The sequence below is a fragment of the Bos indicus genome, chromosome 5, assembly GCF_029378745.1.
Source record: "Bos indicus isolate NIAB-ARS_2022 breed Sahiwal x Tharparkar chromosome 5, NIAB-ARS_B.indTharparkar_mat_pri_1.0, whole genome shotgun sequence".
NCBI lineage: Eukaryota > Metazoa > Chordata > Mammalia > Artiodactyla > Bovidae > Bos > Bos indicus.
In genome coordinates, this window is record NC_091764.1 from 114393307 (window position 1) to 114420341 (window position 27035).

The following is a 27035-nucleotide window of genomic DNA, read 5'->3' on the forward strand; positions in this document are numbered from 1 at the left end:
GCTTTACTCCTCTGCCTTGCGTGCTTGCTGTGTACGCAGCTGCCCAGAGCTCTATTTTCTGGTCAGCTGGTTTCTCCTCCACTGTGTCCCACACTTGGCACTGAGCCCTGTATCACTGCCATGAACGAGTCATCTCTAGATCGCCATCACCCACACCCCAGCCAGGCATACGGTAGGTGTCAATCAATATTTGCTAAATGAATGATCAAAGCAAATCACAGTAAGAACAAAACTCAGCCCTAAGTTGGCACAGAGGGTTTGCTGGCCCATGGATCCCTGAATTGTAGAGAGATGTAGTCATGGCCCCAGCAGGAGGGGCTTACCCAGGGCTGGGGGGGATCCACAGAGTCTTTGGGAGGGAGGCTCCCAGGCAAGGAAGGGACTCCCTGTCCACTGGCCCTGGGACAGGCCAGCAAATCTCAGTGGGGAAAGGGAAGCTGAGGCCAGCTATGGTGGGTGGAAAGGACACTGTGGCAGGAGTAGGGAGACTCAGGCTTGAATCTGCCTCTGCTGTTCATGGGCTGGTTGGTCTCTGACAAGTGGCTGGCCTTCTTTTTCAGAGCCTCAGTTTTCTGATCTGTAAGATGAGGCCGCCAGGATTCTCTGGCCTGTACTGATACATGGACTGTTCATACGCACCAGTGTCTGTAACATGGGACAGAGGTAAGGATTGCAGGCAATAATAGAAAATGCTTGGTAGTAGGATCGAGGGATCTGAATGGATCATGGCAGCTACTATTGTTATTGTTATTGCTATTATCATATGCCATCTGATCCTTTTTTGGACAGGAAGCCAAGGCCTTCTACAGGCCCAATTCCTATTCCAACGGTTTTTGCTTCCTCCTGTCCATTTAATCTGCATATTACTTGGGAACCTTGCAAGGCAAATATTTTCACCCAGCCCTTCCTTGGGCACTTCTATCCCCTATCTGTCCCTAAACTGTCCTTTCTCCTCCATCTGTTCTGCTAATGTTCATTGTTGTTCTTCAGTTGCTAAGTTGTGTCTGACCTTTTGTGACCCCAGGGACTGCACAGCACACCAGGCTGCTCTGTTCTCCACTATCTCCCAGAATTTGCTCAAACTTACGTCGATGATGCCATCCAACCATCTCATCCTCTGTCATCCCCTTCTTCTCCTGCCTTCAATCTTTCCCAGCATCACGGTCTTTTCCAATGAGTCAGTTCTTCACATCAGGTGGCCAAAGTATTGGAGCTTCAGCTTCAGCATCAGTCCTTCCAATGAATATTCAAGATTGATTTCCTTTAGGATTGACTGGTTTGATCTCCTTGCAGTCCAAGGGATTCTCAAGAGTCTTCTCCAACACCACAATTCCAAAGCATCAATTTTTCAGCCCTCAGCTTTCTTTGTGGTCCAACTCTCACATCTGTACATAACCACTGGGAAAACCATAGCTTTGACTAGACTGACTTTGTCGGCAAAGTGATGTCTCTGCTTTTTAATGTGCTGTCTAAATTTGTCACAGCTTTCCTTCCAAGGAGTAAGCATCTTTTACTTTCATGGCTGCAGTCACTGTCCCCAGTGATTTTGCAGCCCAAGAAAAGAAAATCTGTCACTGCTTCCACTTTCGCCCCTTCTATTTGCTATTAAGTGATGGAGCCAAATGCCATAATTTCAGTTTTTTAAATGTTGAGTTTCAAACCAGCTTTTTCACTCTCCTCTTTCACCTTTATCAAAAGGCTCTTTAGTTCCTCTTCACTTTCTGCCATTAAAGTGGTGGTGGTGGTGGTTTGGTCACTAAGTCGTGTCTGACCCTTGCAACCCCATGGACTGTAGCCCACCAGGCTCCTCTGTCCATGGGATTCTCCAGGCAAGAAAACTGGAGTGGGTTGCCTTTTCCTTCTCCAGCCATTAAAGTAGTATCATCTATTTATCCAAGGTTGTTGATATTTCTCCCGGCAATCTTGATTCCAGCTTGTGCTTCATCCAGCCCAGCGTTTCTCATGATGTACTCTGCATATAAATTAAATAAGCAGGGTAACAATATACAGCCTTGTCATACCCCTTTCCCAATTTGGAACCAGTCTGTTGTTCCACATCCAGTTCTAACTGTTGCTTCTTGACTCACATACAGGTTTCTCAGGAGATAGGTCAGGTGGTCTGGTACTTCCATCTCTTTAAGAATTTTCCACAGTTTGTTGTGATCCACATAGTCAAAGGTTTTAGCGTAGTCAGTGAAGCAGGAGATGTTTTTCTGGAATTCTCTTGCTTTCTCCAAGATCCAGTGACTGTTGGCAATTTGATCTCTGGTTCCTCTGCCTTTTAAACTTAGCTTCTATATCTGGAAGTTCTCGATTCACGTATTGCTAAAGCCTAACTTGAAGGATTTGGGGCATAACATTGCTAATATGTGAAATAAGTGCAGTTGTACGATAGTTGGAACATTCTTTAGCATCCCCCTTCTTTAGGACTGGAATGAAAACTGGCCTTTTCCAGTCCTGTGGCCACTGCTGAGTTTTCCAAATTTGCAGACCTATTGAGTGCAGCACACCAACTATATCCCAGACACCATGTCTTCAGCTTTGAGACCCCTCTGGAAACATTCTTACACTTAGCAGTGAGATCATGGCTTGCTTTGCCCCTCCCTCTTTTAAAAAAATATTTACTTTTATATATTTGGCTGCTGCAGGTCTTAGCTGCAACAAGTGGGATCCAGTTTCCTGACCAGAGATGAACTCCAGGCCCCTCGCGTTGGGAACGTGGAGCCTTAGCCACTGGACCGCCAGGGAGTCTGCTTCGTCTCTCTGAGTCTGTTTTCCCATCTGCAGAGCACATTTAGAGAGAAGTCCCTATTTTGGAAGGCTCCTCCTTCCGTCTATAAAGTAGCCCAGGACAATCCAGGCTTTGTAGGGTTTGGAGTTTACCTGATTTGAGAGGCTCTCACAGAAAGGATTACAAAATCAGAAGAGAGGGAAGGAGGGGTCTTGAAGCTGACCTTCAAAGTTTAGTCTTCACTAAACCTTTGATGATTATCTCCTCTGACCCTCCCTCTAACCCTATAGGGTGGAGGTGGGAGGGGGCATGCTGCCATCCCATTTTACAGATGAGAACAATGAAGAAAAAAAAATATATCCATGTCATCACTCCAGAGGTGGGGAGAAGGGGTGGGGGGACTCCCAGTGGGTAGCAAACAGCAGAACTCAGGGGAGGGGAGCTCCCCGGAACCTGCTGTTTCTCTCTGAGAAGAGGCAGCAGGAAGGAGGCAGGCAAGCCTGTCCTGTTCCTGGGACAACAGCTACTTTGTAATCCCGGTGCTCTGCCCTGTCTTCCTCCACCTCCACACACTCCAGGCTGGGAACTCAATATCAGGCTGGGAACTCAAGACCCTACTCCTCCCCAACCCATCCCAGGGCTGGGGACCACCCCTCCTGGAATTTTTCTGATGTCTCCTCTCTCCCGGGAGGTTTCTGAGGCCCTTCTCTGCCACCCATTTCCCCCCAGACCCAGGAGCGCCAGAGCAGCGGGGGGCTGTCCTCACCATGGCTATAGGAACACAGGTGAAGTGGATGGTACAGCTGGAAGGATAGGGGGTGGGAGGAAGGGGGTGCAGGAAGACCCCTGACTTTGGTAGGATGCTGCTGAGGCTGTTTCTACAAAGCTGGAGTCTAACTGTTCACATCTGTGAAAAAGACTTAAAAATACCTAAAGCCTGGACTTCCCTGTGGTCCAGTGGTTAAGAATCCACCCGCTGGGACTTCCCTAATGGTCCAATGGCTAAGGCTCTGAGATCCCAGTGGACAGAGCCTGGGGTTTCATCCCTGGTCAGGGAACTAAGATCCCGCATGCTGCAACTCCGGGAGCTGGTGATGGACAGGCAGGCCTGGTGTGCTGCAGTCCATGGGGTCGCAAACAGTCAGACACGACTGAGTGACTGAACTGAATTGGTGCTGCAACTAAGACCTGGCACAGCCAAAGAAAGAAAGAAAGAAAGAATCCGCCTGCCAGGGGAGGGGACACAAGTTCCATCCCTGGTCTGGGAAGATCCCACGTGCCTCAGAGGAACGAAGCCCCTGCAGCACAACTACTGAGTCACTTGCCTAGAGCCCTTGCTCCACAACAAGAGAACAACTGCAGTGAGAAGCGCAGACAACCAGAAAAAGTCCGCAGGGAGCAACGAAGGCGCAGCACAGCCATAAATAAATAAATTGTAAAAAAAAAAAAAAAAGAGCCTAACGCCTGATGGCTGCAGGGCCTGGGGGAGGGAGGAGGAGCTACTGTTTAGCAGGTGTTTTCAAACATGGGAAGTTGTGGAGATGGATGGTAGTGATGGTCGAACGTGCTTTGCCTTTTCATACTGCTCATGGGGCTCTCAAGGCAAGAATACTGAAATGCTTTGCCATTCCCTTCTCCAGCGGACCACGTTTTGTCAAACTCTTCACCATGACCCTTGAAGAGCTGACTCACTGGAAAAGACTCTGATGCTGGGGAAGATTGAGAGCAGGAGGCAAAGGCGCAACAGAAGATTAGATGGTTGGATGGTATCACCGACTCAATGGACATGAGTTGAGCAAACGCCGAGAGATAGTGGAGGACAGGGAAGCCTGGCGTGCTGTAGTCCATGGGGTTGCAAAGAGTCGGACACAGCTTTAGGGACTGAAGAACAACATGAATACCACTACACAGTGCACTTCCAAATAGTAAAGACCCTACATTCTGTTTTGTGCGTTTTCACGCGATTAAAAAAAAAAAGTTGAAGAAAAAAACAAACTCAAACAAAACTTAACTCCTGAAGCTGCCAGCACAGAGAGCTGGGATATTTGAGCACTGAAGTCACGCTGTCATTTAGCAGGTCATTAAGTTCTCTTTCTTGCATGTGCATGAAAAAAAAAAAAAAAAGCATCAAGCAGCCCTAAGGACTTCTTTGAGGCAATCCATGTCGAGACCCTGGATCACCCACACAAATGCAGTCAGGGGGATTCATCCCGACAGTTCTGCGGAGCGAACCACAAACCTGCAGAGCGCAGGAGACAGAGAGACACTAACCGAGTAAGCAGATCACCCCCTAGCAGTTCTGTTGCCTTTTGGACCCCGCCAGGTCCTGGAGTCGGGCGGGGACGCGGCCCTGGGGGCGGGCCGGGGCGGGGCCGGCGGTTGACACCCTGGCGCACGCGGGCCCCTAGCCGCAGACAATACGCCTCGCGGCTCGAACTCTGTGGACGCCGCCGCCGTCACCACCCGCCGCCACTGCCACCACCGGACGCGAGGTGAGCCCTCCCGCCCCTGCTGTGACCCTCGCTCCCTGCCGGCCACCCCTCCGCCCAGCCCGAGCCCGGCAGGTGAGCGCCCTGGGGCTGCCCTGGGCGCCCGCTGGAAGGTAGAGAGGCCAGTGGCCCCAGATTTTCCTGTCCCGGCTGGATTACTTACTTGCTGGCGGCGTCTGGGGACCCTGGCTCCGAAACACCCGCCTCGCTGGCTGGGGTGGTGGGGCGGGGCTCCAGTTCTCCGGTGCGAGATCTTGGCCTCTGGGGGCCTCAGTCTCCGCATCTGTGCAATGGGGCGGCCCGTCTGCCCCGCGCCCGGGGGACCCGGCGCCAGATCGCCCTTCTCCTCCCTCCGAAGCCGGACTCCCAGGTCCTCTGGGCATAGGACCCGAGCGCAGGGCTGCCAGCCCAGGGCCGCGACGGCGCGGTCCCCCCAAAAAGAAAAAGGGTGGGGGCGGGGGAGGAAGATGGCGTCGGGAACCGGTCCCCGCCGGCCCGGGGTGCCCGGGCGCCGCGCACCGGCCAGGGGGCCCGAGCCCGGCCGGACGCGGGACGCGGGGAAGTCCGGAACAGGAACTGCGCGCCGGGCGGGCGCGGCGCCCTCTGCCTGCCCACGCCCGGGTCAGGTGCGCCCCGCGGGGAAGGCGCCCTGGCCGCTGGTGCAAAGCAGGGACCGCCGGGCGCGCCCCATCCGGGGACCGCGAGGCGTCCCGCCGCCGGCCCCGCGCTGCCAGGACCAGCCCTGAGGGGCTCCGGGCTCCCCACCTCCTGGGTGTGAGTCGTTTGGTAAACCGTTAATTGTTAGTATAGTTTTCGCCAGGACGTTGTTGTTCTTGCCGCTGCTGCTATTGTAGCGTTTTCCAAGCACCTATGCGGCCTGGTTTCCTTCCTAAGCTTCGCTGCAGCTCCCCGGGAAGGGAGGGTTATGGCTTTATCCTTACCACGTTAGGGAGGGCTCTGCGCTGGCCGGCCTCCAAGGACTGGAGGCCTCCTTGTACGGCTGGAGAAACTGAGCCTGAGTTCAGGAGGCATTACAAATGCTGTCTAACCAAAAAGCCCAGAGCTGTTACCTAGAAGCCAAGCCAAGCTCTCCACTCAGCCACTTTCTGGCTGTGTTGTCTTCGCTGGGTTCTGGCACCCCTGAGCCTCAGTTGCTCATTCTGTAAAATGGGTCCATGAGGTTTCCCACCAGGGCTGGAGGAACACCACCCCCGAGTGTTGGTGGCCGTTAGTGACTTCTCCGGAGTTAGCTCTTTAACTCTATTTCTACTTATTCTGGGCTGTCCTTGGAATGAGTTCTTAGTAGGAGCGGCACACTTGGGGCGGTTGGCATCTGATGCCGCAGTGGCCGGATCCCGGTCTTAGCACTGGGCTGGTGGTGCTGGTCTTCCCCATGGTCTCATCTCCCCTCCCTTCTCAGTCCAGGATTTGGGGATTTCCCACCGTCTTAACCTCGGGGTCACTGTGGCTTCTCCAGCCTTACCAACATTAGCTTGTACAAGTTTACTTTTGCTTGTGTTTGGTTTGGGAGGAGTGGAGTCTGGGAAGAGGGGCTTCTGGGGGACAGTGCCTTGGAATGTCCTTCGGGGCAGGAAACAGTTTTAACTTACCCTCTAAGATGGCTGCCAGGTGATTTTATTTTTTTCGGTGGGAACTATATCAGCAGGAATATTTCTCTAAGCACCAGAGGTTCTGTGCAGCCTTCCATGGGAGCGGGTGAGGCCTAAAATAAGTGCAGTGATGTACTTTGGCACCGCCCCTGTGGATGCCAGACTCACTATCGCAATTGCTTCCTCCTCTGAGAAGCCTTCTGTGAATACCTGATCTGGAGCCGCAGCCCTCCCACTGTTCCCAGGGGTTCCTCTGCCCTAAAGCTCTCTCTCTCTTTTTTTGATAAGTAAGAAGTGAATTTATTTAGAGAGATACACATACCATAGACAGAATAGAGTCTGTCTCAGCGAGAACGGCCTTGGGAGAAATACACTCTATTGACAGTGTGGGCTGGCCTAGGATTTTACTTTATTGTTTTCAGGACTGTCAAGACAGTGTGGAAATTACACATGCTCACTTAGTATGATTTACACAAGCCTATAGCTCCACTGGAACAGGAATTTATTTTTTGTTTTTTTTTCTTTTTCTTTTTGGCCATGCCACACAGCTTGTGGGATCTTAGTTCCCCGACCAGGGATCAAACCTGGGCCCCTTGGCACTGGAAGCACAGAGTCTTAACCACAGGACCGCCAGGGAAGTCCTAGAACAGGAGTTGAGAAAGATCACACTAGAGTATCCCCCGTGCCCATCACAACCTGAGCACTCTGGGAAGAAGCTGGTTAGAGCTTCTAAACATAGCTGGTTGTATGTATCAATATGTTTATTGTAAGTTTTATTAGGTGGTCAGTAGGTGTAGAAACTGGGTTTCCCTGGTGGCTCAGACAGTAAAGAATCTGCCTGCAATGCGGGAGACCTGAGTTCCTTCCCTGAGTTGGGAAGATGCCCTGGAGGGGAGGGCATGGCAGCCCCCTCCAGTCTTCTTGCCTGGAGAATCCCCATGGACAGAGGAGCCTGGCGGGCTACAGTCCACGGGGTCACAGAGTCAGACGTGACTGAGCACAAGCACAGATACAGAAATTGAGCTGCAAAGAAAGGAGAGAGCAGTGGTCGTCCGTTTTCTCACGTCTGGTCGTCTAGGAAATGGACGGGGGTCCTCGGTGAACGGCTCCATCCACCAGTGAGTCTTGACCCTGACCTCCGAGGTGTTTCCCCCTCTCCCTGGAAAGCATCCTGTTTTTAGTGATCCCATTAAGTTTGTAGACAATTAATGGCTTCTGGCTTCCCCTCCCGTGGCCGTAGTGGATCCCACGAGAGTCGGGCTGTTTTTCTCTTGGCCCAGAACAATTCTTCGGTGTTTCAAGGAAGTTCCCGGCACACTTGGGTTTTGTTGTCGGCGGCCACCAGGAAGCCTGCGGCGGGTCTGAGTGGACGTGTGCGGCCGGCGCTTTGTCCTGCCGTGGGTTGGTTGGGGCCGGGCCCTGGGCGAAACACAGAATGTAAGCAAATAAGTCCCCGGCCCGAGTCCCTCACTGGCCTGGAGGCGGGCAGGAGAGGCCGGGCCTGGTGGTCAGGGCCCTGGGCGGGCTTGGGGAGGGCAGCTGATTTCCCTAGTGTCAATATTGGGCTGTGACAACACAAAACACCCTCTGGGCCTTGCCAGGCGCTGCCTGGTAAACCTGTTTTTCTGGAGGTGGGAGAAGACCCGGGGTCACCCAGAGTCTGAGAGGAGAGGCAGGCTCAGGGCCGGAGTGGGCAGCCCACCTGGCTCTGGGCAGAGGCACTGGGTCTGGCATGGAACTCAGCGAAGGCTCGGAGGCTGGCCAGAGAGATGGGCGGATTTCCCATTTGCAGACAATGACGCATCCGGGAAATCCCAGCGGTGAACTGGGTGGGCGTGCACCGCTGCGGAGCTCCAAGTTCACGGACCAAGAGCCTCCCGTTAGTGAGCGCTGACTGTATACCAGCGGTCCCCAACCCTTTTGACACTAGCGATTGGTTTCCACGGACTTGTGCGGAGGGGATGGTTTGGGGATGATTCAAGCACGCTACAGTGATCATGCTCTTTTTCTGTTATTATTACATTGTGATACAGAATGAAATAATTATATAGCTCACCATCATGCAGAGTCAGTGGGAGCCCCGAGCTTGTTTTCCTGAGCTCAGGTGGTCATGCGGGCGTCGGGGAGCGGCTGTAGGTACAGATGAGGCTTTGCTCGTTCACCTGCCGCTCACCTCCTGCTGGCTGGGTTGCTCACAGGCCCTGCACCCATCCAGGTTTGCGGCCCAGGGGTTGGGACCCTGCTGTATACCATGCATGCAACCTCTGCCTCCTCTCAAAAGCTGAGCGTGTCGGGGCCAGCGTGCCCTGGCCAGGAGTTGACTGTCCTGTGAGCCCAGTCCCTTCATTCTGTTGGGCCTGTATTATCTGGTTCCCTTGGGCTGTCCTCATTCACTAGTTCCTGCTCTGAGCCAGGGCAGACAGACAGGTAAACATTTAATGAGACTGTCATGGGCTGTGTGCCTAATCCAGGTCTGTTTACACAAGGTGCTGGGTTAGGAGCAATTAATTCTGTCCTGGGAGGAAGTAAGTTCTGAGCCTGGAGGAAGACGCAGGTCCCTGATGCCAACCTGGGGAGGTAGCAGGAGGTGTAAAGGTGGGCTTGAGGGTGTGGAAAGAGAGGAGTAGGCAGCCCAGGATCTGTCCCCAGAAAGGGGAGCCCCCAAGGCTGCTGATTGGAGGGGTCCGTGTCCAGATCTGGTAAGTGGTTGAGACCCCGCAGCGCTGGGGAGACCCAAAACTGTCTGGAAGGAAGGAGACCGTGAGGGCCACGTCTCTCTGAGCCCTTAGTGTCTGGACCCAGGAGCACATAGTCCTTCATGTAAATTCTTACGAACTTTAATTGAAGTATATTTGATTTACAGTATTGTGTTACTTTCAGGTGTACAACAAAGTGACCTGGATATCTGTATATATATGTGTATATATAATCTTTTCTGTTAGGTTATCACAGGACACTGAACGTGGTGTCCTGTGCTATATAGGAAGTCCTTGTTTGTTTTATATATGGTAGTGTAGATCTGTTCATCTGACACTCCTGATTTACACTCCCTCTTTCCCCATTGGTAAACATAAATTTTCTATGCCTGAGTCTCTTTAGTAAATAAATTTATCTGTACTGTTTTAGATTTCACATGTAAGTGATATCAACTGTCTTTCTCTGTTTGAGAATGACAATCTCTAGGTTCATACATGTTGCTGCCAATGGCAACAGTTCATTCTTTTTGAAAAAAAAGTGCAAGTTGGTCACTCAGTCGTGTGTGGCTCTTTGCGATCCCGTGGACTGTAGCCTACCAGGCTCCTCTGTCCATGGAATTCTCCAGTCAAGAATACTGGAGTGGGTTGCCGATTCATTCTCCAGGGGATCTTCCCAACCCAGTGACTGAACCTGGGTCTCCGGCATTGCAGGCAGATTCTTTACTGTTTGAGCCACAGGGAAGCCCTCATTCTTATTATAACTGAGTAATATTTCGTGTGTGTGTGTTGGGGGAGGATTTCCCAGGGGTGTGTGTGGGCTTCTCAGGTGGCTCAGCAGTAAAAGAATCCACCTGCAATGCAGGAGATGGGGGTTTGATCCCTGACTCGAGAAGATCCCCTGGAGAAGGTAATGGCAACCCAGCCCACTCGGACATGACTTCACAACATAACAACACACACACACACCCTACATCTTAAACTAGTCATCTGTTGGTGGGCACTTGGATTGTTTCCATGTCCTGGCTGTTGTAAATAGTACTACTGTGAACCTGAGTTTCATCTTTTCCAGATATGTGCCTGGAGTGGGGCTGCTGGATCGTATGGTAGCTCTGTTTTCAGTTTTTTAAGGAACCTCCACACTGCTGTGCGTGGTGTCTGCACCAGTTGACATTCCCACCGACAGGGTGGGAGGATTCCCTTCCCCCACACCCTCTTCAGCATTTATTGTTTGACATACAGCCTTTTTAAATGTATGCGGCAGCCCCAAGCAGTACCTTGGCACCGTTCTTTTTCTAATGGAGATGGAAGCCCGGGGCCCCCTTTAGGTGGCAACGAGGACGCGGCCGACTGGGACCCCCTGCAGACCGGCCGTGCAAGGCCTCCTCACCGTGATCCCCACCTGGTTCCTCCTCACTTCATGATGTGTGTATTCTAACAAACACCTTAGTCTGGGTGGTTCATAAGCCACAGATACTTACCTCTCACTGTTCTGGATGCTTGAAGGCCAAGGTCAGGGTGCCACAGACTTCCTGTGTCCCCAGTGGAGGATGTGAAGGGAGCACTCCTGGGCCTGGTTTAGCAGAGTCCTAACCCATTAGCAGAGCCCTCAGGATCTCCTTGCCTCCCGGGGCCTCCCCTCCTTTTTTCATCCACAGGCATTAGGTTTTCCACAGAGGAATTTGGGGCGGGGCAGAAACTTTCAGACCTCAGCCAACTGGTTTAAAGCCAATTTCAAAATCAGTTGTCAAGAGAATTATTCATCTGTTACCCTTCAGTTTTTTTTTTTTTTTTAATGGATATTTGAGCGGGAAAGAACAGAAAAGAATCTGTCCCCAGTGCTTGTCTAGTAAGTGAAGAATTAGGGGGTCCAGCAGGGCTTTTGGCTAAGATCAAGTGTAGTGTGGGAATTTCCTGGTGGCTCAGTGGTAAAGAATTCATCTGTCCATGCAGGAGATGAAAGAGAAGCAGATTGGATCCCTGGGTTGGGAAGATCCCCCTGGAGGAGGAAATGGCAACCCCATCCAGTATTCTTGCCTGGGAAATCCCATGGACTGAGGAGCCTGTTGGGCTACAGTCCAGGGGGTCGCAAAGAGTCAGACACGACTGAGTGAACTGAGCACAGGGGCTAAGGAATTTGTCCAGAGTACCACAGCCAAGCTGGATCAGAACCCAGGTGTGCCTGTAGCCCAGGGCCCCTTGGCTCAGCGTTTTCCTTCATAAATAATGTGTAACCAGTGAGATGTAAACACAGCTCAGAGCAGGTTCCATGTCTTGGTCCTGTCGATCACAGCTAACCATGACTTCTTTCCATGATACACAGAGGCCCACCTCCTTCCATTTTAGAGGGAGGAGAAGGGGGCGCTGATTTTGCATCGCTCTTTCCGCTGACATTCCTGAGATCCTTGGGCCAGGCCCTGGGGACCTGGAGCCCAGTCATCTCACAGCAGCTCTGGCCAAGAATGTGTCCTGGAGTTGGGGCCGGATGTCATGGAGCTCCTCTGCTTGAGTGGGCGACAGACCCATCACTGTTTGTTTTTGTTTTAGCTCCACTCAGAATATTCTTTTAAATTAAATTTTGGCTGCACTGGAGTTGCTTGGGCTTAATCGCCCTGAGGTATGTAGGGTCTTCCCAGACCAGGAATCGAACCCATGTCCCCCTGCATTGGCAGGTGGCTTCTTATCCACCAGGGAAGTCCAGAATATTTTTAATAATGCACATTTCTTAAAAAAAAAAAGTATTCATCGTACAAATTGTCCCGCAATCCAAATATACAGTAGCTTGGAAAATAATGTTTAGAAAACAAAAACCAATGTAAAAGACGGATTAAAACAGCTAGAACAGTCCAGGCTTTATATGGCTCTGATTTTACGGTTTTCTTATTGCATCATCAGTGTCAGAAATCTGTTCCTTCAGCTGGCTCCATTGCTCAGGATTTAAAGAAGTACCTTTTCTTCCTGGTTTTATTTCACCGTCCAGATCCATCCAATAGTCTCAGCCCTTCACTGTTCTAACCCTCAGGAGGCTGGACTCAGTAGATGCAAATCAAAAGGGTGTGGGGTTACTGAGCTTTAAACTACAGGACCAGAGAGGGCAAGCCTTTGCCCGAGGCCACCCCAGCTAGAAGCCAAGTTGGATTTCTCACTCTCTCTTTTGTTTAATATATTTTATTCTCATTTAATTATTTGACTGTGCCGGGTCTTGGCATGTGAGATCTGGTTCCCTGATCCGGGATCGAACCCAGGCCCTCTGCATCAGGAGCTCGAAGTCTTAAGCCCCGGGACCCCCAGGGCAGTCCCGAGGTCGGATCTCTTGCAGTGTCTGCACCTGGTTGAAGGTGGCCCACGTCAGCACCTGCGCCAGGCTTCAAGGCAGAGGGCTGAGACGCCGGTGCAGCGGTAGGGCTGAGGAAGCCTGTTTCGAGCTGTGCTCAGTGTCTCAGTCGTGTTAGACCCTGCAGCCCCGTGCACCGTAGCACCGCCAGGCTCCTCTGTCCATGGGGATTCTCCAGGCAAGACTACTGGAGCGGGCTATCACGCTGCTGGCTTCCAGCTCCTACGCTGAATTTCCAGCCTTTTGCTTAAAATACCTTTCCCTCCTCTTACTTTCTTCTCGGCTCCCCCGCCCACCTCCCCCACCCCCTCTCACCCCCTTGTTTCTCCATCACTTAAAGGAAGTGAGCCCCGCCCACCTGAGACCAGCTGCTTCGGGCATCTGCAGGTTCCTAAGTCTGGCCTCCCCTGCCAGGTGGGGAGGGCGTGGGTGGGGTGGGGGCTGGAACAGGTTGGATGCTCGATTCCTGAAATAGACCTTGAAGACAAACATCACCCTTTCAGACAAACATCATCCTTTCAGAACGAAAATTCAGGTGATGAACTGGAAACAATTATTTTTGCTCGATTTTTTGAATCAGTGAGACAAACACCAATATTCAGAAAGACAGAAACATGCAGAGTTAAAAAAATTTAAGTCTCCTTCTTACCTTTGTCCCGGAGAGGCCCCTTCCCCTCTTTCCTAATCTTCTTTCTCTTTTGGGAGATGGATCTGTGCAGATAGAGGTGTTTGTCTTTTTTTTTTTTATTATTAATATGTGTGCAGCACAGAAGACAAAAGCAGAAGGGGACGACAGGATGAGATGGTTGAATGGCATCACCGACTCAATGGACACAAGTTTGAGCAAACTCCGGGAGATAGTGAAGGACAGAGGAGCCTGGCAGAGGAGCCATGGGGTGGCAGGGAGTCAGCCACCGTAGCCACTGAACAGTAATGACACAGCACAGTTAATCTGTGTTCCCCGCTGTGTTCACGTGCCTTCAAGATCTTGGCGCAGGGGTACCTGCCAGGTACATGCAGGCCTGCACGGAGGACACATTTCTAGAAATCAAAGGGCTTGTGTGCTTGTGACTTTGATCAGATCAGATCAGATCAGTCGCTCAGTCGTGTTCGACTCTTTGCGACCCCATGAATCGCAGCAGGTCAGGCCTCCCTGTCCATCACCAACTCCCAGAGTTCACTCAGACTCATGTCCATAGAGTCAGTGATGCCATCCAGCCATCTCATCCTCTGTCATCCCCTTCTCCTGCCTTCAATCCCTCTCAGCATCAGAGTCTTTTCCAATGAGTCAACTCTTCTCATGAGGTGGCCAAAGTACTGGAGTTTCAGCTTTAGCATCATTCCCTCCAAAGAAATCCCAGGGCTGATCTCCTTCAGAATGGACTGGTTGGATCTCCTTGCAGTCCAAGGGACTCTCAAGAGTCTTCTCCAGCACCACAGTTCAAAAGCATCCATTCTTCGGTGCTCAGCCTACTTCACAGTTCAACTCTCACATCCATACATGACCACAGGAAAAACCATAGCCTTGACTAGACGAACCTTTGTTGGCAAAGTAATGTCTCTGCTTTTCAATATGCTATCTAGGTTGGTCATAACTTTCCTTCCAAGGAACAAGCGTCTTTTAATTTCATGGCTCCAGTCACCATCTGTAGTGATTTTGGAGCCCAGAAAAATAAAGTCTGACATTGTTTCCACTGTTTCCCTATCTATTTCCCATGAAGTGGTGGGACCTGATGCCATGATCTTCGTTTTCTGAATGTTGAGCTTTAAGCCAACTTTTTCACTCTCCACTTTCACTTTCATCAAGAGGCTTTTGAGTTCCTCTTCACTTTCTGCCATAAGAGTAGTGTCATCTGCATATCTGAGGTTATTGAGATTTCTCCTGGCAATCTTGATTCCAGCTTGTGTTTCTTCCAGTCCAGCGTTTCTCATGATGTACTCTGCATATAAGTTAAATAAACAGGGTGACAATATACAGCCTTGACAAACTCCTTTTCCTATTTGGAACCAGTCTGTTGTTCCATGTCCAGTTCTAACTGTTGCTTCCTGACCTGCATACATATTTCTCAAGAGGCAGATCAGGTGGTCCGGTATTCCCATCTCTTTCCCATCTTTTCCACAGTTTATTGTGATCCACACAGTCAAAGGCTTTGGCATAGTCAATAAAGCAGAAATAGATGTTTTTCTGGAACTCTCTTGCTTTTTCCATGATCCAGCAGATGTTGGCAATTTGGTCTCTGGTTCCTCTGCCTTTTCTGAAACCAGCTTGAACATCAGGAAGTTCACGGTTCACATATTGCTGAAGCCTGGCTTGGAGAATTTTGAGCATTACTTTACTAGCGTGTGAGATGAGTGCAATTGTGCGGTAGTTTGAGCATTCTTTGGCATTGCCTTTCTTTGGGATTGGAATGAAAACTGACCTTTTCCAGTCCTGTGGCCACTGCTGAGTTTTCCAAATTTGCTGGCATACTGAGTGCAGCACTTTCACAGCATCATCTTTCAGGATTTGGAATAGCTCAGCTGGAATTCCATCACCTCCACTAGCTTTGTTCCTAGTGATGCTTTCTAAGGCCCACTTGACTTCACATTCCAGGATGTCTGGCTCTAGGTCAGTGATCACACCATCGTGATTATCTGGGTCGTGAAGATCTTTTTTGTACAGTTCTTCTGTGTTTTCTTGCCATCTCTTCTTAATATCTCTGCTTCTGTTGATAGACACTGTCAAACTGACCCCCAGAGAAGTAGGGACTAGCGGTCTCTCACTCCCTTCTGGATCTGTTGATTCCTTAGCCAGCTATGGAGCTCCCTACTCCCGTGAGGTGGCAGAAAATGGGCAACCGTTGTATCTTTTGATGCTCTTTGCAACCCTGGAGGCTGTGCTGCTTCTGTGCAGGAGAACTCTCTCTGAGCTGGGTGACTCTGAGTTAGGTGACTGCTCCTGGTCTCACGGCAGTGACAGGGCTGGGACAGGAACCTACATCTGTCCTGCCCAAGTCAGGGCTTTTCTGCTTGATGCTGTGGGCACTGAGTGCTTTGTACACCAGGGCCTTGGGGGGACATGTGTGTGTGTGGGCCCCCAAAGGAAAAGACTGGGGGCCAGGGCTTTGCATCTGGGTCCAGAGCATCCACTGGCCTGGCCCCGAGAACTCACTTACCAGAGGGGGCCTCACCTGTTCCTGCTTTGCTGCAAGGCCCTCAGGGACATGGGTAAGGTTGGGCTGGGGGGCAACTCAGGGTTCATCCCCTCTACAAGGCAGGGGCAGCTGTTTCCATCCCAGGGTGTGTGTGGAAGAGGCACACCCGTGACATTGCAGCCTGGCCGGTCCAGAGCTGACACCCCCTCCTTCCAAGCCCCACAGGCGTCCTCGTGACTGTGGGGGCTGCTGCTGAGAGGTTCGATTTGCATCCTGAGATCCAGCGGAAAATGGGTTTCCACCGCGTGTGTAGGAGGGTGAGCGTGGGCTGCCGCCTGCGTGGGTGTGCCTTCCTTTCCACCAAAGAAGAGTTTTAAACTCCTCCTTTGCAAATACGCTGGGGAAAAAAAATAGATGCTTGAAACCAGTCCAGGCTCCTGGATCTGCAGCTGCAGTGATGTCAGTTCTCGCCCCCCTGTTTAGCCACTCGACAAGCATTTATCTGCCCGGTGCTGTGGGCTGGGAAGCAGGGATTAATAACGGTAGTGACGACAGTTCCTTTTTTTTTTTTTTAACTTTTGTTTGGCTGCACCACAGGGCTTGCAGGATCTTAGTTCCCCAGCTAGGGATGGAACCCCGGGCCCCCTGCAGGGTAAGCTCCGAGTCCTAACCACTGGACCACTAGGGAAGTCCCAGCTCCTGGTTGTCCCCCGTGGAATGGCTCTTGCTGGTGTCCTCACTGAGGAGTGAGGGAGCTGGGCACGGGGGTTGTCCCCCAGGACACCCAGCGGGGGCCAACAGGGGTGTCAGAGGAGAGCGAGAATGGCCAGCAGCACTGCCCAGGCGAAGACTGGAGGCCCGACGTGTCTGAGCACGCGCTCTTTAGTGTGGTGGGAGCCGGGTTAGGATTGGGGCGGCAGGGCTGAGGTGACCAGGAGGAGAAGCGGCTCCCGGTGGTGTCCCCCGAGGGGCCTGGGGAGTGATGGAGCAGGTGGAGGGGTCAGATCTGAGGCTGCTGCGTGGAGGTCAGATTGGAGGCCCCCAGCAGGAGACGCGCCAGATGGGACGGGCCCAGCCCTCAGCCTCTGCTGGAGTGAGGGGGCCGCTGGGAGGGACCAGCTCTGGGGGGCTGCTGCAAGGCCCCTGCCCCCACTGTCCTCTCGCTCAGATCTAGAGCCCCAAGAACAGCCTAGGTCTGCTTGTTGATTCTCCTCCGTTAGTACCAGCCAGAACCATTGCACTGACTGGGGTAAGAAGGCTAAGGACTTGAATTTCTTCACTTCTTTCGTTGATAGATACGGGGTTAAGTGGTGAGCATTTTCATCCACATACAGGGCTTAAATTGGTGCTTGACAATAGTTGATACCCAAACATCAGCCAGGATTATAAGACAGTTAGTGTTAGTTCTTTTTTAAGAAAACATTCTTTATTTGGCTGCACTGGGTCCTGTGGCATGTGGAATCTTTAGTCCCCTGACCAGGAAACCTGGGCCCCCTGCATTGGGGGTGCAGAGTCTTAGCCACTGGATCCCCAGGGAAGTCTCTAGTGCTGGCTCTTGCTCGGAAAAGGAACCCTATTAGCGTGGGACCATTATGCCTATTTAGCAGATAAGGAAACTGAGGGTCTTGCCCAAGATCTCACTGCAAGTGAGTGGTTGGTTAGGACGTCAGTTCAATATCCCCCCACCTGTTTTGGAGCATCAGGGCAGGGCTCAGATGATGATCAAGGGAAGAGGAGAGTCTGGTGTCTATCCCAGGCCAGCTCTGATCAGAGGTCCAGAAGGGTCTGGGGACTCACATGAAGGTGCAGATGGGGCAGGCCCTGCCCCCGGACAGTTGAGTTCACTTGGGGAGGCACCACTCATGATGCTCAGCCACCTCAAAGCTGGTCACATGCAGTGCAGGCCTCATGCCCGAGCTGCCAGTCATCACTGTCCCAGGTCAGGCACCAGCCCCGTAGGACTCAGGGACCCTCATCCTTTGGTACCCAAGGTGCCCAAGGATTCTAGGCACGTCTACTGGGAACCGAAGGATATTGGGATAGTGGCTCAAGGTGAAGCTTGAGCCACATGCCGGATGAAGTTCCCTGCTGCTGCTGCTGCTAAGTTGCTTCAGTCGTGTCCAACTCTGTGCGACCCCAGAGACGGCAGCCCACCAGGCTCCTCCGTCCCTGGGATTCTCCAGGCAAGAATACTGGAGTGGGTTGCCATTTCCTTCTCCAACGCATGAAACTGAAAAGTGAAAGTGAAGTTGCTCAGTCGTGCCCGACTCTGTGCGATCCCATGGACTGCAGCCTACCAGGCTCCTCCGTCCATGGGATGTTCCAGGCAAGAGTACTGGAGTGGGGTATGAAGTCCCCTGGCGACCCCTTACCAGCGGGGCAAGGGTGTCCATGGGAGCACAAGCCATCTCTGGGAAGAGAACAGCCCCATGCAGAGGGGCTTGGAGGGAGAGTGAGGGGCTAAGGGAGCAGAGACAGATGCAAATGAGGGCTGGGCCAGCTTTCCCTTGAAAATGGCCATTTGCATAGACACTCTGTGGCCTGGTGCCTGAGGGCAGCAAGAGCTCCTGGTCAGAGTTCCTGAAATGCTGGCCTAACACGAGGTCAAGTTCACTGGGCTTAGAATCTGTTTAACGTTAAAACCTGTCTCCATTTATCTGGATCTTTTAAGTCCTTTAATGGAATTTGTATCTATCCATAAAGGCATTTTTTGGGGGGTCACCCCCCCTGCGTTGCACAGTGTGCAGGATCCTAATTACCCAACCAGGGAATGGAACCCTAACCCCTGCAGTGGAAGCTGGGAGTCTCAACCACTGGATCGCCACGGAAGTTCTTGTCCTTATAGATTTTAAGCACCCTTTCTTAGATTAAAAAAAACCTTATATTTCCTGATCAGAAACCTTATCTTTCCACAGTTGTATTTCCTGTCTACAGTATTTTCAGGTTGTCTTGTAGGAATGCTCTTGAGTTTTCTGTGTTGATCTAGCTTGTTAAGACTCATTTACAGGACTTCCCGGGCAGTCCAGTGGTTAACACTCATGGCCCAAAAAAGAAAGATAGAAGAAGTTTGTTGTTATCATTCTTTAGTAAGTTGTGTCCAGCTCTTTGTGACCGCACGGACTGTAGCCCGCCAAGCTTCTCTGTCCGTGGCATTTCCCAGGCAAGGCTGCTAGAGTGGGTTGCCATTTCTTCCTCCAGAGTGTCTTCCCCATCCAGGGATCAAACCTGAGTCTCCTGCGTTGGCAGGCAGGTTCTTTACCACTGAGCCGCCAGGGAAGCCCCAAAGAAAAAGACTCATTTACCATTTTCCCTATAAATCTAACTGAAGTCCACTCCCCTCCCCGACCATGGCATCAGTGCCCCTCCTTCCAGGGGCGTTGACCTGGGAGCAGGGTCTGTGACCCTGGCTCGGCATCTCCTAATCGTAAGGGGGGAATAGTAGTCACCCCTGGCTACAGAAGTGGCTTCGAGCCGCACTCGTCATGTCATCTACTCTTTTAGGCCACGTGGCAGGTGGCTCTAGACTCACTCCATAGCTTTTAACTGGTAGACCCCAGAACGAATGGGCGAGGATTTAGGCACCCGGAGTGGCCCCTGCGCTGGGTGTCTGTGTTGCTAACAGCCTTTTAGGGGTCTTAGAGACGTCCCCGGGACCCTCCCTGTCTGTGTGTGCGGGCCTGCTGGTTGGCAGCAGGGTTGGGGTGGGGTCGCTGGCGGCGGGGGCAGCCTGCTTTTAACACTTTGGCTGCAGGTGCCCTTGGCAGGTGGCTGCGCCCTTCCCCTCACCCTGCCTTGGGTGCCAGGGGCCACCCTCCTGGCTCCACCCACCAGGCCTGACCCGACAGCGCCTTTCAGCCCGCGGGGGAAGGGGCTGTCCTGACAGGTGCGGGCGGCATCTGTCAGACTGGGGCTCTTTTGTGGCCCCTGTGGCTGTGTGTACACGTCAGCTCCCTCCAGCCCCAGCGCCCGCGACCTGCCTTTCACGTCGCGCTTTCATCTGGAACAGATGTAAAACTGTTTCTCTCCCAGGAAACTGAAGCAGCCCGCTCGCTCCCTTTGATGCAGACTCTGGCCATGTATTCTCTGTGGAACAATGCTGTCCTTATGCGATTTCTTTCTCAAAGGCCAGGGTGCCCCAGACACCCAGATACCTGTGTGCGCCATCGGATGACGTCATGTCCATCTCTGCGTGCAGCTTGGTTGCATTGTTGAGAATGACTTGTCTAGACTCGCCCGGCGGCACCTGGAGGACCCAGGAAACTTACCTGCCTGCCCACGAGCCCCTGCCCTGTCTGCGTTTCCTTTAGCGCTGAGAGCACGAGTGCGCTCTGGGTGTGGCTCTGCGTCCCTGTGCTTGCGTACCTCTTAGCCGCAGTTAGGAATGAACATTGGTCCACCCTGGCCTGGGGAGCAGGAGGCCCGGGTGTAAACCAGGTGATTGTTGATACAATTAATTTTGGGGGGGGGTGCCGCATCCATGGCATGTGGGATCTTAGTTCCCTGACCAGCAGTGGATCTGGTGCCCCCTGCCCTGGAAGCACAAAGTCCTAGCCACGGGACTCCAGGGAAGTCCCTACTCTTAATTATTATTGAAAGAATAGTGGATTGAGGTACAGAGGTCATAACAGTGCTGCTCCCCACCAGGCTGTGCTCAAAGTATTAGTACCTGGGATGCCCCGATGGCCCAGAGGTTAGGAACCTGCCTTGCAGTGCAGGGGATGGAGGTTCATACCCTGGTCGGGGAACCAAGATTCCACATACCTTGGAGCAACTAAATGGGCGCGTCTCAACTAGAGAGTCGGAGCACCGGAACGAGAGGTCCCACGTGATACACTGAGACCCAACACTGAGCCAAATAAATGGATCAGTTTTCAAAACTGTTTTGACACTTAAAGGAGGTTCCTTCATCCCCCAGCAGCCTAGTGGGGGGGCTCCTGATCCCTTACCTATGAGAAAACTGTGACATCTCACAGCTCCTGAGTGGAAGAGCTGGGATTTGAACTCGGGCCCTTTGGCTCCTCACTGTGTTCTGGAGTGAAGGCTGTTTGATACAGTGTGGGGTAAATTCTGGTGAGCACCGTCATAGGCCTAACCAGCTGTCACACATGATGATGTAAACAGAGCTGCCCAGCCCGTGTCTGCTCCCTTTCAACCCCCGGGTCAGACTGAGACCTCATTGACCGGAAGTGGGTTACAGGCCCATCACTAGCTTCAAGGCATGCCGGCGAAAGTGAGAACAGAAGTATTAGAACTGGTGAACACACGTCAGGGCCACCTCAGGGAAAGCTAGATCTATTAGCAAGGAGCCGGGGAGTGGAGAGCTGAGACAGTCAAGAGAAGAAAGGAGGTTATAAAATACTGGGGAAGGAATGATCCCATTTTTTTTTTTTTTAAGGTTCTCATTGGTTATCTGTTTAATACATTTTGTTGTTCAGTCACTAAGTGGTGTCCAACTCTTTTCAACCCCATGGACTGCAGCACGCCAGGCTTCCTTGTCCTTCACCATCTCCCAGAGTTTGCTCAGACTCATGTCCATTGAGTCGGTGATGCCATCCAACCTTCTCATCCTCTGTCATCTCCTTCTCTTCCTGCCTTCAGTCTTTCCCAGCATCAGGGTCTTTTCCAATGAGTCAGTTCTTCGCATCAGGTGGCCAAAGGATTGGAGTCTCAGCTTCAGCATCAGTCCTTCCGATGAATATTTAGGGTTGATTTCCTTTAGGATTGACTGGTTGATCTCCTTGCAGTCCAAGGGACTCTCAAGAGTCTGCTCCAGCACCACAGTCCAGAAGCATAAGTTCTTTGGCTCTCAGCCTTCTTTATGGTCCAACTCTCACATCCATACATGACTACTGGAAAAACCACGGCTTTGATACATGCCAATCCCAATCTCCCAGTTCATCCAACCCCGCTCCAGGCGTGATCCTGGCTTTGAAAACGTGTGTGCTATGCTGTGCCTGTTTAAAAACTGACACTGTCTCTCTGGGAGTTGGCATTGGGAATGACTTTTCCTTGCTTAGCCTGTGATATGTGCCTCTTTCTGCTTAGGGGGAGTAGCAGTATGAAGCTGGCAGAACCCAAGGAATTGGCACTCTGGATGGAGCCCAGCCTTAGTCCACTATGACACCAGACATTTGGGATTTTTTGTTTGACTATAGGCCTCTTGGGGATAGCATCAGAGCCTTGCATTTATAGTCCGATTTTCTCTTTTTGGGGGGGCCACACCGTTTGACTTGCGGGATCTTAGTTCCCCGACCAAGAATTGAACCTGGGCCGCGGCCGTCAAAGTGTCAAGTCCTAACCACTGGAGCGCCAGGGAAGAAGTCCCTGATTCTCTTTTCACAAAGGAAGAAGGCAAGACCCCTTATAAATCTTCTCCAAATCCCTGAGAGATGGATGAGAAAGAACAGAGAGGCATGGTGACCCTCCCAGAGGCACACAGCAGAATTCATGCCTGGGGAAGCCGGGGTAGAGGTAAGTGCTAGTAAATGATACCCCAGATCGCACACTTCTGAGCATCCGGTCCTTGTCTTTTTCTTCCAGAGAAGAAATGTATCAAGCAAGACCCCTCTCTAGGAACCTCTTTTTGTACACCTTCCTACAAAACCATGGCCCAGGCTTCCTGGACGACCAAGACTCAGGGCTTCCCGGTGTGACCAGTATCTTGGAGTTCCACCCCATCTCCCCCTACAGGTAGGGGTAACCTTGGGCCCGGCCCACCCTCATTCCTGGTCAATGACTGTGGCAGGTGGTTAGCAGAGCCCTCTGCGTTCTCCAGGCAGGGCTGCAGCGTGGAAATTCCCGGGGCGTGGTCACGGAGGCAAGTGCCCTGGGCAGAGCTGCTCACAGAGGAACCCCTCCAAGCACCCAGCATAGTCAGTTCCAGGACCGCCCTGCGGTGCTGGCCATCAGAATGACTCAAGCTCGTGGCCTTGACAGAGTGCCTCCTGGCCCTTCTGACCATAGTCATATCAAGGTCTCATAAGAGATGGATTTGGTTTTAGAGAACCAGAAGGAGGCGGTTTCAGATGCAGTTCCCAACCCTGGCGATCAAGGCAGGGAGGGGGAGACTGTCCCAGCATCAGCGCCAGGCTTCTAGAGGCTTCCCTCCCACTTCAGGCCTTGGAAAACTCTTAGCCATTAGACCTTGGGCTTGGGCTTGGGGCTGGTCGGAATCTTAGGGATGGAGGGACTTGGAAACCTGCCCCCTTCCCCTCCGTGTAAATAGAGTTGGGGGCAGTGTCGTCCTGACTTTAGCCTGCCACCTGATTGCCAGCCAGCCCTCCTTAGTGTCACCATCCCCCCCTCCTCTTCTCCCCCCACCTCCCCGCCCAGACTGGGCAGGTGGCCGGGGCTAGGCTGGGAGGGACTTGGAGTCCGGGGAATTTCCAGCCAAGTCACCAGGTTGGAATGTGGGCAGCCCCCTGGGAGCAAGGCTGAAGCCGGCCCAGGTGCCCAGGGTGTGAATGTGAGCATCTCCGTTTCCATCAGGGAGTCAGTGGTGGGGGAGGGCCAGGTAGCCCCTCCTTTCTCAGAAGGGGCGGTGACATCAGAGGTGGGTTTGGGATTAGGGACTGGGAAACATGTCCCAGGGTACCTCCCTGGACTCTCCGGGGCGCTCGGATTACCTTGGAGGGGAAGGGAGGCTAACTGTTGTCACAGGCATTGAGTATCTCCCTGCCCTCCCACAAGACGGGGGTGGGGGCAGGCTCCACTGGGGCAGCCCCCTCCCCAGGGTCCAGCATCTGTGCTCCAGGGACCTCCCCTGGGGATGGGACCTCACTGGCTTCTTCTGAAGCAAAGTAGGAGCCAGAGGAGGGGGCGTGCGAGGGTTCCCTGCCCCCACCTTGGTGGATCTGGGAGTGGATCTGGGGGCCTGGGGGCGTGGGGTCACCAGCCCAACCACCCCAGGTCCCTTTCCTTGCCTCCCCGCAGTGACAGTCCACACTACCTGGCCATGCAGCTGGCCTCCATTGCCGATGAGATGGAGCTGAGGTTGCTGCTGCCCCAGTTCGTTGAGCCCTTCTGGATGACCATGTACAGGTGACAAGCCCCACTGGGCCGAGGACGCCCGTAGACCAGGGCTGGCCCCCCGCAGCTCCACTCCTGGTGGGGGGGGCAGCCCGGAGCCCAGAGCCACCTAGTCCCTGGAGCTGTCCTGGGCCGCAGACCCCAGTGCCCTCCCCTCCCCGCTATCCTCAAGCCAAGATAGCCCCTTTCCAGAAGAGTCTTGACTGAAGACGACAGGAAGTGCTCAGGGAGCCGGGATGGAGCTCCATGCCCAGCGTTATGGGCAGAGCCTTCTGCATGGGGGTGGGGGGTCCTTGCAGGAGGACTCAGCTGCCAGCATTTGCCAGCTTCCCTGCAGGTTCTCAGAACCTCGCAGACTTGCCCGGGTGAGACCAGAGACAGCCTTGACTACCGAAGACCAGGATGCAAGCTGGCAGGGTGTCTTGGTGTCCAGGGAAGCAGCCTGCCTTAGAGGGGCCCGGGGTTCTCTCGGAACACGACTCCTCTCGCACCGGCCTCTGGGAGCCCATGAGCGGTGGGGCGTCGCCCAGCTCCCAGGACGCAAGTCCAGATCCCCACCGGGGTGAATTAAGAACCAGAGGGCTGGGTGACAGTGGGTGGGAGGGGATAGGCCCTCTCCTCCCCAGTGGTCCCCTGTGGGCCACCTCTTGCCCCTGTTCCTGTGTAACGGCCCTGCCCCCTTTTCTGTCTTGCAGCTTGTTTTTCCCCTACAGCCACGTAGGGCTCAGGGATGTTCTGAGAAGCTTTATGGCTGCTTTCACCAACCTTAGGGAGAACCGAAGGCTCTGGAGCTTCCTGACTCTCAGGGACCGGGTAAGCGAGCCTTGAACTCCTGACCTTGATTTCCATCCAGTGAGTGGTGACTGCTTTGGAGCAGCTGCTTGGGGCTCACCCTCTCTGGATGTCACTCCCGACTGTCTCGTCTGGCCTGCTCCCTGCATCTTCTGCCACTGCCTGGTCCCCAGGGGCCTCTGGGTTTGAGGCTGTGGCTCATGGGCTGGATGCATGCATCTGCTTCCTCATCTGGGCTGTGTTTTTCCCCCTCTGCCAGGAATTGCCTTCATCAGGCAGACCGGCTGCTCACAGTTGCCTCTTGTCCCGGCGAGCAGCTTTCCGGACCCCTCCCCTTCCCTCCCCATCAGTGCCCCAGTCCATTCTGTCAATATCACATGGGTTTTCCTGGCAGACCAGCAGCCCTCAGTGGGCCGGCCTCCTCTCCTGCCGCCTCCTCAGGGCCATGGTCCTCTCCTGCCCCTCCCGTGTTTCCCATCTTTCCGGTCACCCCGTCCCAGACCCCCCCAGTTCTTCCTGCAGCCCCCACGTTACCCGACGACTCCCCCCACCACCCCCATTCCCACCCTTGCCTGGCTGGCTCCCCGTGTCCCCAGGGCAGGGGGTTGAACGGGCGGGCCTCCTGCCAACTGGAGGTCCTCACCTGTCACCACCTTCATCCCACAGGTGTCGCCCAGCCTGTGGCCCGAGCTGGCGCTGTCCCTGCTGGTGGTGGCGATGCTCAGCTGGGGGTGCCGCCCCCACTGACCGAACTGCTGGTCAGTGTGGGGGTGGGGCTGGCCCCTCCCTCTCGACCACCACCCTGGCGGTGGCCCTGTTTTGGTGGTGTTGTCTTTTAACTGTTTTCTGATGATGCTTTTTTTTTTTTTAATTTAAACTCTGAGTGCTGGGACACTGAGGTTCATACTATTTTTTTCCTTTTTTTTTTTTGTAAGAGAAATGAATTTATTATACCTCTGGGGTCGTTACTGGTTAATGACCTGCTCTCCCGGCGCCAGCCTGCTCTGCGGTGGCCTGTCCTGGGACGGAGCCTCCCTCTCACGGGTTGGTCGAACAGGGGGCGGCGGGGGGAGTGCTGGTCACACCCCCGTGTCTAGGATGCCCGTGGCACAGAGAATCTGCTGGAATAGATTTCTGCGGGGCGAGGAGAGCTCAATAAAATGTTGGTTTCCAGCCAGTCTCTGGTCCTCTCTGGGGGTCGGTGGGCTGCATCCTGCCGGAGGGGTGTGGGGAAGGCAGGGCGTGCCCGGGTCACCAGGGCACCTGCGGCCCCACCCGGCTCCCAGCTCCTTCCTGCACCTTCCACGGCTGGCGTGCTGTTTGGCCTGCACGAGCTGGATCACTCCCTCATCACGTCTCAGTGCTTGAAGCCTGCTGTTCGGGATACCTTCCTCTGGGCTGTCAGTGCCTCTTACAATTGGGCCATCTGCCCTCCTTGTGTCCGCTCATCCAGGGCTACCTGCTGGGGATCGTCATGTCCACGGGGTGCAGAGAAGCTGCTGGGCAGGGGCACCGGGGCAGGAAGCCAGGCTCCCACCCTGCGGGCTCAGCCCACCCCAGACCTGACCCAGGGCAGCTTCTAAACCCTGAGAGGGGGCCCTCTTTCCTCTGGTACTGTCTCTCCACACCACCTCGTGCCAGCCCTGGGCTGGGGTGAGCCACCTTCCAGCTTCCCCACCCCCGTTCCATTCCCCGGCCCTCAGCATCTTTTGCAGTCTCATCCTCCACCCCCGCCAGGACTCAGGGATGGTGAGTCTTTGCTGACCCCCACTCCGCCCTGGAGCTGACCCAGCAGGTGCAGCTACCCCCTGCCTTCCAGCAGGCTGGTCAGACCCTGCCCTCTCCATTCTGCCCACACCCCTGCACACCTTCCAACCCTCATGACTGAAGGGACCGCCACGCCCCCAGGCCTTATGCTGCAGCTCCCCAGGGTCTGGCCCTCCACGGCTTTGAGGCCTGACTTCACTCCCTTTCCTGTGAGGTGTCACCATGTCAGGCCCCGAGAACCTCATGGTGGGCCTGGGGAGTGGAGCCCAGAATCTCCCAGTTCCCAGGCAATGGCTGGGATGCCCCATCTGTGCAGCTGGCTTTGTCTGGAGAGCTCACTCTCCATCTCAGACTGGTACCAAATTCCCACCAAGCTTGTAGACCCGGGAGTGACCAGAGGGCTCAACCTGTGTGATCTACTGACTCCAAGGCCCAGGGACCCACTGTAGAATGGCTA

General features: G+C 53.5%; 1 protein-coding gene across 1 annotated transcript; it reads left to right on the forward strand.

The window, feature by feature from the left end:
• Positions 1 to 120: 120 nt before the first annotated feature.
• BIK (BCL2 interacting killer) lies at positions 121 to 25988 on the forward strand. The gene is made up of 6 exons (XM_070788793.1): positions 121 to 172; positions 5055 to 5223; positions 22532 to 22681; positions 23924 to 24031; positions 24715 to 24832; positions 25478 to 25988. The coding sequence occupies exons 1-6, from the start codon at positions 121 to 123 to the stop codon at positions 25556 to 25558; spliced, it is 678 nt and encodes a 225-aa protein (XP_070644894.1). The 3' UTR covers positions 25559 to 25988.
• The last annotated feature ends 1047 nt before the right edge of the window (positions 25989 to 27035 follow it).